We start from the raw sequence: 13,229 nt of genomic DNA on the forward strand, positions 1-13,229 counted from the left end.
TGAAGAGTTCCTCAGCCTTGCGCCTCCCGGCGGAGGTGGGACGGCAGTGGCCGGGGCCCTGGACGTGTAGGCCACAGCCACAGGCTGGAGTCGGGCAGTGGTGGCTGCAGGTGGCGGCAGGCAGGCTGCAACCACGGGCTGAAGTTGGGCAGCGGCGACAGCGGGCAGGCCGCAGCCTGGAGTCGGGCAGTGAAAGCTGTGGGTGGCATCGGGCAGGCCGCAACCATTGGCTGGACTTGGGCAGTGGCGGTAGCGGGCAGGCCACAACCGCGGGCTGGACTCGGGCAGTGGCGGCCGCAGGTGGCAGCGAGCAGATCGTAGCCGTGGGTCTAAGTGACGGGAGCGGCAGCGCGGACGTTCGGTCGATGTCCCTCTGCTGGGCTGCTCGGAGCTGTCTCCTCCCTGACCGTGGTGAGTCCCCCTCCAATCTCTCTGGTCGTCGCTCACTCCTTCTGGCTCTGGCTCTCTGGCGCCATCTAGGCTTACAGCTCCTTCTCTCCTGCTCTGTCGAGTGCCCCCTGCTGGCGTTCTCAATTCCTTTTATACCTGCTGCGCCCTCACTCCTTCTAGAATGGTCCCTGGTCCATCCTCTAATTATATCCCCCGGAAACAGTTTCCCTAGGAACCTTGGTGACTGTCTCATTGGTTCCGGTCCGGTTACACAGTGGGAACTGTTATGATCGAGTCACCATAGGAGGCAAAAACAGAAATGCTAGCTAAGTCCTGAAAACCAGAGAAGTTGGCAACTATCAGATTGCAGACCCCTGAACCTATCAACACAACTAGCAGTAGCCTTGGGGGCTTCCTACGATGACCTAGACCCCTCGATCACAGCCGGAGAGATACATAGGCCTAAAGAAGGAAAGGGGAAATCTAACTGCCCCAGAGCAGACCCCAAAGCAATAGGCAGCCCCCCACATATAATGACGGTGAAGCAAGATGAAAACACTTACACAGACAGAAAGACAGGCTGAGCAAAGAAGGGGCCCAAAAAATACCTAGATAGGAACGGATAGGAAGGCTGCTGTCTGCAATCTGCCAAAACCCTATCAGAGACAAAAGCCAACAAGCTGATATAAAAATGGCCCTGAAGCAACTAAGCTTCAAAAACGAAATCAGCACTCAGGTACATTCAGAAGACAGAGCTCACGGAACACTGCACACTCCAGCAGGGAGTGGCAGAATCCAAAAAGCAAGAAAAACAAAAACAAATCTTAGATGCAAAAAGGCAAAACAGAAAACTTAGCTTTAGGAGAGCAGGAATCAGACTGGAGTCCAAGAGTCCACAGAGAAATCACCCGCAGGGCAGAAAGGGCGTAGGCTGCCTTAAATCCAGTCAGTGACTCCACTCAGCCAATCGTCCTCATCAGTCCCAGGTGTCTGATAATCAGGCTCACTACCTTCCTTCACTAGAATAGGGAGTTCACCAAAAATGAACTCCCAACAGTACCCCCCCTCGAGGAGGGGTCACCGAACCCTCAACAATGCTACCAGGGCGATCAGGGTGAGCCCGATGAAAGGCACGCACCAATCTTTTGGCATGAATATCAGAGGCAGAGACCCAGGAATTATCCTCCTGACCATAACCCTTCCATTTAACCAAATACTGGAGTCTCTGTCTAGCCAGACGGGAATCCAGAATTTTCTCTACCTCATATTCCAAGTTACCTTCAACCAATACAGGGTCCGGAGGTGCCACCTCAGGCACAACTGGCTCAACAAACCTCTTCAACAAGGACTTATGGAACACATTATGGATCTTAAATGTGACAGGAAGAGCCAAACGAAAAGAGACCGGATTAATAACCTCCAAAATCTTGTAAGGTCCAATAAATCTAGGCTTAAACTTAGGAGAAGCCACCTTCATAGCAATATTTTTTGATGATAACCACACCATATCACCAATCTTAAACTGGGGACCAATGGTCCTATGTCGATTGGAAAACCGCTGGGCCTTTTCCTGGGAGAGAGATAACTTATCCACCACTTGGTCCCAGATCTGGTGCATTCTCTCCACCACAGTGTCAACACCTGGGCAGGCAGAAGGCTCCACCTGCCCTGAAGAAAATCGAGGGTGAAAACCAAAGTTACAAAAAAAAGGTGACATCAAAGTGGCAGAACTAGCTCTATTATTTAAAGCAAATTCGGCCAAGGGCAAAAATGAAACCCAATCATCCTGATCAGCGGAAATAAAACATCTCAAATACGACTCCAAGGTCTGGTTTGTTCTCTCTGTCTGCCCATTGGTCTGAGGGTGAAAAGCAGAGGAGAAGGACAACTGAATTCCCAACTTGGAACAGAACGTCCTCCAAAATTTAGACACAAATTGAACTCCTCTGTCAGATACAATGTTCTCAGGAATCCCGTGCAAGCGAACCACCTGTTGCAAAAACAGAGGCACCAACTCAGAGGAAGATGGCAACTTAGGGAGTGGTACAAGATGAACCATCTTAGAGAACCTATCACAAATCACCCAAATAACAGTCATTCTTTGAGAGACCGGCATATCAGAGATGAAATCCATTGAAACATGGGTCCATGGCCTCCTGGGGACCGGCAAAGGCATCAACAACCCACTAGAGCGAGAACAAGATTTAGATCGGGAGCAAGTCCCACAGGACTGCACAAAATTCCTGACATCATGAGACAAGGTGGGCCACCAAAAAGAGCGACTCACCAGATCTCTAGTACCAAAAATACCTGGATGACCAGCCAATGCAGAGCAATGAACTTCAGACATCACTCTCTTCTTCCACTGGTCAGGAACATACAACTTTCCACTGGGGCAATGCTCAGGTTTGTCCTCCTGGAACTCTTGCAGAGCAAGTCTCAAATCGGGCGAGATGGCAGAAAGAACTACCCCTTCGCCTAAGATGGTGGCAGGCTTGGTCACCACAGGAGAATCAGCAAAGAAACTCCTAGAGAGGGCGTCTGCCTTGACATTCTTAGTTCCAGGAAGGAAAGAGACCACAAAATCAAAACGTGTAAAAAACAAGGCCCACCTAGCCTGTCTAGGGTTCAAGCGTTTAGCCGACTCTAGGTAAATCAAATTCTTGTGGTCAGTGAGGACCACGACTTGATGTTTAACTCCCTCCAACCAATGTCTCCACTCCTCAAATGCCCATTTCATGGCCAACAGTTCCCGATTCCCCACATCATAGTTACGTTCAGATGAAGAGAACTTACTGGAAAAGAAAGCACAGGGATTCATTTTAGATGTTACCGGATCCTTTTGGGACAACACCGCTCCTGCACCAATCTCAGAAGCATCCACCTCTACCTGGAACGGGAGTGAGACATCAGGTTGCCGCAGAACCGGGGCGGAGGTAAATCTACGCTTCAGCTCCTGAAAGGAAGCAACCGCCTCCGGAGACCAATTCAACACATCCGCACCCTTCCTGGTCAGGTCAGTCAATGGTTTGGCAATACTAGAAAATTTTGCTATAAATTTCCGATAAAAATTAGCAAAACCCAAAAACTTCTGGAGGGCCTTTAAAGAAGTGGGCTGAACCCAATCATAAATGGCCTGTACCTTGGCCGGGTCCTTTTCAATAGTTGACGGAGACAAAATAAATCCCAAAAAAGAAATTCTCTGTACTCCAAAAAGGCATTTTGATACTTTGACATACAGAGAATTCTCTCTCAAGATCCGGAACACAGTCCGAACATGTTCCACATGAGAATCCTAATCCTTGGAGAAGATCAAAATATCATCCAGATAGATAATCAAAAATTTATCGACAAAGTCTCGGAAAATATCGTTCATGAAGCACTGGAAGACAGAAGGGGCATTAGTGAACCCAAAAGGCATCACCAGGTACTCAAAATGCCCCTCTGGAGTATTAAACGCCGTCTTCCATTCATCCCCCTGCTTAATGCGGATAAGATTATACGCCCCCCTGAGGTCAAGCTTGGTAAACCAGCAAGCACCTCTGACTCTAGAGAATAGATCTGAAATCAGGGGTAACGGATACTGATATTTAATAGTAATTTTATTGAGGGCACGATAATCAATACAAGGCCTTAAAGCACCATCCTTCTTGGCCACAAAAAAAAAACCGGCACCTAAGGGTGAAGAGGATGGTCTAATATGACCCTTCTCCAACGCCTCCTTAATATAGGACCGCATGGCCTCGTGCTCGGGTACAGATAAATTGAAGAGCCGACCCTTAGGAAATTTACACCCCGGGTTTAGTTCAATTGCACAGTCATAACTCCTATGAGGAGGCAAGGACGCAGACTCATTCTCACTAAATACATCATAGTAGTCCGCCAAATAGTCAGGCACCTCATGCGACTGAGGAGAGGTGGAAAAAACCGGAGCCTCACTAAAGGTACACCGGCAACCCCAACTCACCACAGACACAGACTTCCAATCCAAAACTGGATTATGAATCTGCAACCAGGGAAACCCCAGAACAACGACATCATGCAGACCATGCAACACCAAAAATCTGCAATTTTCTTGGTGGTCTGGGGCGACCCGCATGACCAACTGGGTCCAAAACTGAGGTTTATTTTTTGCCAGAGGGGTAGCATCAATCCCCCTCAAAGGGATAGGCGTCTGCAGAGGTGTCAACGGAAATCCACAACGTTTAGCAAAATCCAAGTCCATTAGGTTTAGCGCTGCTCCCGAATCCACAAAAGCCTTGGCGGAAAATGTGGACAGGGAACAGATCAGAGTAATCGCCAAAAGAAACTTAGGCTGAACCCCACCAACAGAAAACGTGTGTGCAAAGCGTTTCTCACGTTTAGGACAAACAGAAACAACATGTGAGGCATCTCCACAGAAAAAACACAGCTTATTACGCCTTCTGAATTCCTGACGTTGCGCCTTAGACAAAACTCTATCACATTGCATAGGTTCAGACGTCTGTTCAACCGGTGGCAACACCTGTCGTGTAATCCTGCGTTCACGTAAACGCCGATCAACCTGAATGGCTAAAGACATAGAATCGTCCAGACCAGAGGGAGCAGGAAATCCCACCATAGTATCTTTTACGGCTTCTGACAAACCCTTCCGAAAGAGAGCAGCCAAGGAACTATCATTCCAGGTAGTAAGGACCGCCCACTTTCGGAACTTTTGATAGTACAACTCTGCAGATTCTCGACCCTGGTTCAATGCTAACAGGGTCTTTTCAGCCTGATCAATAGCATTAGGTTCGTCATACAGCAACCCCAAGGCTTGAAAGAATGCGTTCACATTAGTCAGAATAGGGTCATCTGGTTTCAAAGAAAACGCCCAATCCTGGGGATCGCCGCGCAGCAAAGAGATGACAATTTTAACCTGCTGCGCGGGGCTCCCTGACGAGTTAAGCTTCAAAGCAAAAAATAATTTACAATTATTTTTGAAACTCAAAAGTTTAGATCGATCCCCAAAAAATACATCAGGTGTGGGGATCTTTGGTTCAACAGCATGTGAACGAGCAAGTTAGGCGGAAATTCCTCGCACTTCAGCAGCGAGCTGCTCCACACGATCAGACACTTGCTTTATCTCCATTGAGAGAAAAAAAAATTCCCCCTACGGCCTCAGAGATATAGAGGAAAGAATATACACTTTTTTTTTTTTTTTTTTTTAAACACAATTCTTTCCTGCTATTGAGTACCCCAGGATCTGCGGTTAGGCGGGTGATTCTGTTATGATCGAGTCACCGTAGGAGGCAAAAACAGAAATGCTAGCTAAGTCCTGAAAACCAGAGAAGTTGGCAACTATCAGATTGCAGACCCCTGAACCTATCAACACAACTAGCAGTAGCCTTGGGGGCTTCCTACGATGACCTAGACCCCTCGATCACAGCCGGAGAGATACATAGGCCTAAAGAAGGAAAGGGGAAATCTAACTGCCCCAGAGCAGACCCCAAAGCAATAGGCAGCCCCCCACATATAATGACGGTGAAGCAAGATGAAAACACTTACACAGACAGAAAGACAGGCTGAGCAAAGAAGGGGCCCAAAAAATACCTAGATAGGAACGGATAGGAAGGCTGCTGTCTGCAATCTGCCAAAACCCTATCAGAGACAAAAGCCAACAAGCTGATATAAAAATGGCCCTGAAGCAACTAAGCTTCAAAAACGAAATCAGCACTCAGGTACATTCAGAAGACAGAGCTCACGGAACACTGCACACTCCAGCAGGGAGTGGCAGAATCCAAAAAGCAAGAAAAACAAAAACAAATCTTAGATGCAAAAAGGCAAAACAGAAAACTTAGCTTTAGGAGAGCAGGAATCAGACTGGAGTCCAAGAGTCCACAGAGAAATCACCCGCAGGGCAGAAAGGGCGTAGGCTGCCTTAAATCCAGTCAGTGACTCCACTCAGCCAATCGTCCTCATCAGTCCCAGGTGTCTGATAATCAGGCTCACTACCTTCCTTCACTAGAATAGGGAGTTCACCAGGCCTCAGTGACGGAGGGGAAAATGAACTCACAACAGGGAACTCTCCCTCTTACATGGCTCTTCATTGACTGCAGGCCTCAGAACAGGCACCAGCATTGCTGGAATGGTGCCTGCACTGAGGGTGAGTATAGCTGTTGTTATTTTACATGGGGGAAATGTGATTGAAAAGGGTTTGTCCTAGTAGTGGACAACCTCTTTAAGTATAAAGACAGAAGGATTCATGCAGGCTGACATCTGCAGAAGATCTGTGGTTAGTTCTCTATGATGTTTAAAACAACCTACCTGCTAGGTTAAGTGGATAAGTTTGTTTAAAAGAATTGATGCTTTGATGACGTTCGGAAGGCAAAGAGTGGTCATACCAAATATTGATTTGATTTAGACTTCACTTATATTTATCCATTTTGTATTTTGTTAATTGATAAAAATAAACTTATATTTTTAAAGCATTCAGGCTTTGCAGCATTTTTTCCAAACCTTCTTAAAATTTTTGCAAATTACTGTATATAAAGCAGCAAAGCAACGTGTTTATGGAAAAAAAAAATGTATGTAAGTAATACCGTAGTTGCTTATTGCTTACATCATGTTCTACATGCTAAAAATGTAGTGTTGTGTAAGTTTCCAAAAACTTGTAGTTAAACTGGCAAAGACTAACACTGTTTTTCTATTACATAATTTTTTAGATGACCATTTCTGGTTATTAGGTGGATTTGGAGATGTTTCTGATATTTCACACGTGGCAAATAATCCACATAAAAATCGAAAAGGAAGAACACAGTCTGAGAGCAGAGGTGGAACAATGAGAAGACATGATGTACATCATGCCGCAGGTGCCCAGCAGAGCAAAATGCCTTCTGGTAAGCAGTAAAATATCACTAACAATCAGGGCTGTGGAGTCAGTAAGCCAAACCTCGTCCAAATCCTCAATTTCACTGACTTCCGACACCGACTCTACAGCACTGGTCACTACTGATCATGTACATAAAGTCCAGCACAGATTCATCTAAACTGAAAGATTTGAATCAGGAATAGAACAGACATTTTTAGGATATTTCATAACTTTCCCAAATTCTTATTAAAAAATTTACAGCACATCTGCATTGAACTACTGAACCCAATTTATTATATATTTTTGGAGTCAGTCCATTTGATACCGACCACAACCCCAACTCTGACTCCACAGTCATGCTAACAATTATAGAAGACAAGTAATGAAAAGGGTATTCTGGCAATCTGATTATAAAATAAATGAGGTGTAGGAATAATGCATGGTTTATACATGTATGTATTCATATTATCTTCCATTTCATCTGCCTCTTCACAAAAAATCTCTTTAAAAGCAACCTGTCACCAGAAAAAAACACTATTAACCTGCAGATATGGGGTTAATATGCTGGTTAGTAGCAATATTAACCTGCTCAGTGCCCGCACTTAGCGCTGCCAGGAGAAAATAAACTTTATTCCCCCTTTGGTTTCAGTCACAAGGGTGGTGCCGGCTCTGAGAATACAGAGCGGCGGTTGTAACGGCGCCCCCGGCACTGACTCATTGCTGGCCCCAAAGCAGTCAGTCTGGGGCATGGTTACAACCGCCACTCTGTATTCTCAGAGCTGTGACTCATTATGCCAGCTATGAAAGTGCACTGAAACGCCCATTAGTGCACTTGGAAGGCTTATTTGCACATGAATAAAAGGCAAATTTCAGTCAGACCAAGAGAGCACCAGATAGTGACAAAACAAGTATCCTTATCACTTTTAAACTGCCATTTTAAGCTATACCACTTCTTTGCATAGGGAAATGTTACTGATAGATTACCTTTAAATTATGCAATGTAGCTTGTACATTACTACTTTACCTGTTGTGTATCAGGCCACATCATTGTGCAGATGTGTAATTTGTTTATGGATGACCTTTGTACCTTACTGTAAAGGGCCCGTCACACTAAGCGATATCGCTAGCAATATCGCTATAACGTCACTGGTTTTGTGACGTAGCAGCGATATTGCTAGCGATATCGCTATGTGTGATACTTACCTCCGACCGGCTCCCCCGCTGGTTATCGCTGATTGCGCGAGAACGGCCCGGGCCATTTCTCGTCGTCAGCTTCCTGCTGTGGCGACGAGCGACGCGTGGACGCGGGCGGGAGGACGTCTTCATCGCCTCGTCTGACAGGTAAGTAGCGACCCCCGACCGCTGCTATGTCGCTGGTGAGATCTGCCTGTTTGGCAGCTCACTAGCGACCACTTAGCGATGCACCAGCGATCCTGACCGCGTCATATCGTTGTCGGGATCGCTGGTGCATCTCTAAGTGTGACGGTACCTTTAGATAGTGCTTACTGTTAGTGTTAGGGGACACTCGCTTGGTACGGGATTAATGTAGACAGGCACGGTTTTCCACATAAAACAGTCTATTTCGGTTTATTTTATACAGCATAAACCACACGGTAAGCGAGGTTGCACATCACCGGCTTACACATAGTCCATAGTACTTCATAACATACGGCTTTAACTCTCAGTCTCTAAACACGCTGGACTTCTCACTGTCCTGTTACCGTGGGTGACTGCACGCCGTACAGTTCAGTAACATCTATGAAACATCATAGGCACCAACAGTCTATGGAGTTACCTTACAGGAGCTCCTGCTCCACAGACTGACCTCCAGTCAGTCCTGGTTCCTGGGGAAGCTGTCGAACTGGGATCACCGTCCTTGTGTCCAGTGCGCTACCGACAGTCCAGATCCTCAGACGGAAGGTAGCTCCCCCAAAAGCAGTGCCTTCTCAGGCTCTGCAAACACACGTGGCCTGACCGGGTGCTTTTCAGGATGTCCGTCTTCCCCTTTGGGACCTTCCAAAACACAGGCCTTACTGGGTGCTATTCAGGGATCCGATCCTACTCCCAGGATCTCCCAACACACCGGCCTTACCAGGTCCAAAGACTACCACCATGTGCTCTTCAGGGAACCAATCCTACTCCCAGGATCTCCCAACACACAGGCCTTCTAGGACCTTCCACATGAACCAATCAGGTCCATGCACTCTCCCTCATGTGACCAGACCTCAGGCCCATTAAATGGTACATAACCACACCCACAGATGAGGTATGGATCACATGGTCATGACCTCACTACAGGTCCTTTCACACACCCAGCCACACACACAGGCTTTACTTTGGGCGTTCAGACACACACCCCTGGGTGGGTTTGTAGGTGACTGGGACCACCCATCTCTCCAAGTAACCTGGAAGACCCCCAGTATAAAACCAAAACCATCAGCAGTAGATCTGCTAATCACAACACGTTCCAGCTTTCATCGCAGGGCACCCATCCCTGTGATACATATCGGCCATTTACAACCCTGCCGCTCACAATTTCCCCATCACAATAAAGGAAACGCCTGCATGCATGTCCTGGGAAGCCCATACAGCGCCCCCTAGCTGTCACTGCATCACACTTGCATATAAGTAATTGAAAAAGAACCTGCTAACTTCTGACCTTTATTCTCTCTGAAATGCTGCACCGTTTAAAAAATACATACTTGACTGCAAAAGTGCAGCCAAGTTCTGATTCATGCTGCCCATAGTACCTAGGGAACCCTGTAAATGCGACATTATGTCAACAAGTCCAGACAAAATTGCTTTCCAAAAGTCAAATAGTGCCCCCTGATTTTGGAGCCCTGCTGTCCACCAAAACAGTAGTTTCCGATCAGTCATACGGTATCCATATACTGAAGAGAAATTGCTTTACAAATTTTGTGGTCTATTTTCTCCTTGTGAAAATGAAAAATTTGAGCTAACCAAAATTTATGGGAGAAACATAATTTTTAATTTCCACTTATATATGGGTCCAAAAAAGGTGACTACAAACCTAAATGAAGTTCTTGAGGGGTGTAGTTTCCAAAATGGGGTCAGTTGGAGGGTTTCTGCTGTTACAACATTTTGGGGGCTTTGCAAATGCATGACTTCCACTTTCAATTCTATTCAAAATTGCACTCCAAAAGTGAAATAGTGCACCTTCCCTTTTGTGCCATGCCAAGTGCACAAACATTAGATTCTAACCATTTTCTACAGCTGTATTGGTGCATGGGTGCATTTTTTACAGCTTTTGAGTAGGCAAAAATTGAGGTGAAAGCTGCATTTTAGTTGAAAAATTTATTTTTTGTTTTTTCATTCCACTTTGCGTTATTTGCTGTGAAGCAAAAAGGGTTCTAAAACTTCCTGAATGCGGTGTTGGAGGAGAACTTTCGATACGACCTCTGATCACGTACAAGAAAGGCCGTTCATTGAAGGATCAGCTGGTCAACAGTCACTTCATCAGACCTTCCCGTACAACTTGGTTGCCTACCAATGTGAATGGTTGCTTTAGATGTGGCCACTGCGTTGCTTGTTCCCACATTTCCCCTGGTGCTGGCTTTGTCAGTAATGTCACAGGACAAGCATATCAGATTAGGGAATTTATCAACTGTAGCAGCAAGGGAGTGATTTATAAGGCCACATGCACATGTGGCAAAGAATATGTGGGTAAAACCATCAGGGAATTCAAACGTAGGATTGGGGAACATATTGGAGACATTATCCATAAGAGAGATACCCCTATTTCACGCCACATTAATCAGTGTCAAGGAGGGAATGTTAATTCCATCCACTTTCTGGGGATTGAAAGGGTAAAAAAACCACCAAGGGGTGGTAATTGGGATCGCATCATTCTACAAAAAGAGACCAAGTGGATCTTTTGTTTGAATACCATGACCGCAAGAGGGCTTAATGACCTACTCAATTTTGGCTGCTATATTTAGGGTTCTGATATGTGTGTTTATTATTATTTTATTTCCTTTGTATATACTGTAAAATACCTTTTTTATATATGTACTTGCTACCTTTATATTCTGAGTTTGAATTTTTGTTATTTTCCACCTTTGTTTATTTTGATTCTAGCATTGCTCCTTTGAGGCCCTCTGATTGGGACAATATCCATCCCATGATTTAGGTTGCTGGGTACTATTTTTCGCAATCTTTGTTGTGGTTGAGGCCTTTTAGAGATGCATAATCTGTCCATCCGCTTGTTTAATATCGGCTCACGGACTGATTAAAGCGCGCATGACCGGAAGTTCGGCGCCATATTGCCTTCTGGCAGTATTGCGACCTTTGTCGCATTTTTTACTTCCGCCCTGCTGGCACCGATTAAACACGAGTGCGCATGACCGGAAGTGTGGCGGCCATTTTTCCTGTTGGCACCAATGAGTGCGCATGTCCGGAAGTGTGGCGGCCATTTTGCTTTTGGGCAGTATGACGCGACCGGAAATAGGGCGGCCTTTGCCGCGGGACACGCCGGCGTTTACACACTATTGCTTTGATTTGAATGTGGTATAGGAGGTGGGCGTTTCTTATTAACACGCTCATCATGTGCCTGCGTTCCATAAGGGGTAATTGTGGACGGCGTGCGTTCCAAGTCATCTCAGGTGGATGTACTCTATTTGATTGGCAGTTTATTTTAGTGCCCTCCTCATCAGTCTGCCTTACTCCATTGTCATCTTAGGAGGCAGCCTGTATACTCTGTGATGATGCCCAATTTGTGCTAATAGGTCCCCTGAAGAGTCAATAAGTGACGAAACGCGTCGGGATGCACAGGGACTTTGTAGGGCTATGGTTTATAGGGATTAGATGTGGACTGCCCTTGTTAGGGCGGGAGTCATGGGTGTCAGAATTTGTAGCTCAAACAGGGCTTGTATAGGGTGAACTCCCCTTTTCTTCCTGACCTGATATGACTCTGATGGGACATCTGACCCTGGACATCTTCCATCTTCATGTGGTGAGATCTTTCCTTTTCACATTATGTTGATGGCTTTATTATTTTGATGTCTTTGTTATATACATGAATAGGCATATTCCTTGATAACCTTTACAGGGTAGAGGTCTTTTTAGTTCCTCTGATAAGGAAACTGTTCATTTTGTGCTTGGTCTTCTTCTTATTGATTTAGTCCTAGTACTTTTTTGGTCCAATCTTTTCAAATTTTTGGACTTGGAATAGCCACATGTATATATTGGTAGTAATCTGTTACAGAGACTTATACAGTTACCTCCATTATGGTCTGTGGCATTTGATCTAGTGATTTATTTGCACTACTATTCTTGGTAGCTTTTACATTTATTATTAAAAGTTATGTTTTATGTTATTTCTCTATTGCTGCTCCTGAATGCGGTTTGGAATAATTTTTTTTGGGGGTACAGCTTTTAAAATATTACTTTTAGGGGTTTTCTAACATATAGACCCTTCAAAGTCACTTCTGTACTGTTTTACTGAATAAGTTTGTAAAATATGGATTTTATAAGTTTTTTTTTTTGAAGAAATGAAAATCGCTGAGAAACTTTTAACCCTACTAAAAATCCTAACCAAAAAAAAGGCGTTTAAAAATGATGCTGATTTTAATTACTTTAGATATTTTGGAAAATGTTTTTTTTAACGATCTTGCGTGGTATGATTGTTTAGGCTTTGTGTCCATGATGAGTTTTTAGTGAGTTTTCGATGCTACACATTTTCGCTGCTAAAAAAATCGCAGTGTTTCACACTTTCTGCAAAGCAGATGGTATTTATAGAAATTTCATGGTGACTCTTTTTTTCTTTTACTTTAAACTGGCATACGTTGCATGTTTAAAATCTGCAACATGTCAATTTCTCTTGTAAGTAAGCCAAGTTCTATGCACAGATTTTCCCCATAGACTTACATTAGATGTAGAAAATCTGTATGTAAAAAAATGCACATACGTTTTTAGAGCATTTCCACTGCAGAGAAACTCTAAAAATGTGTTTAATCCGCACATGACTGTATCAATAAAGTTTTGTGAAAGG

The 13,229-nt window shown here is 44.9% G+C and overlaps 1 protein-coding gene across 2 annotated transcripts in view; it reads left to right on the plus strand.

The window, feature by feature from the left end:
- LOC141099767 (NFX1-type zinc finger-containing protein 1-like) overlaps positions 1 to 13,229 on the plus strand; it is a 486,056-nt gene that overhangs the window by 46,688 nt on the left and 426,139 nt on the right. For both annotated transcript variants that reach the window (XM_073587805.1, XM_073587806.1), the window contains one exon: positions 7,074 to 7,247. In XM_073587805.1, coding sequence (XP_073443906.1) covers positions 7,074 to 7,247 — 174 coding nt within the window. The remainder of the gene's footprint in view (positions 1 to 7,073; positions 7,248 to 13,229) is intronic.

The sequence above is a fragment of the Dendrobates tinctorius genome, unplaced genomic scaffold (assembly GCF_039654945.1).
Source record: "Dendrobates tinctorius isolate UK_male_01 unplaced genomic scaffold, ASM3965494v1 ptg000102l, whole genome shotgun sequence".
Taxonomy (NCBI): Eukaryota; Metazoa; Chordata; class Amphibia; order Anura; family Dendrobatidae; genus Dendrobates; species Dendrobates tinctorius.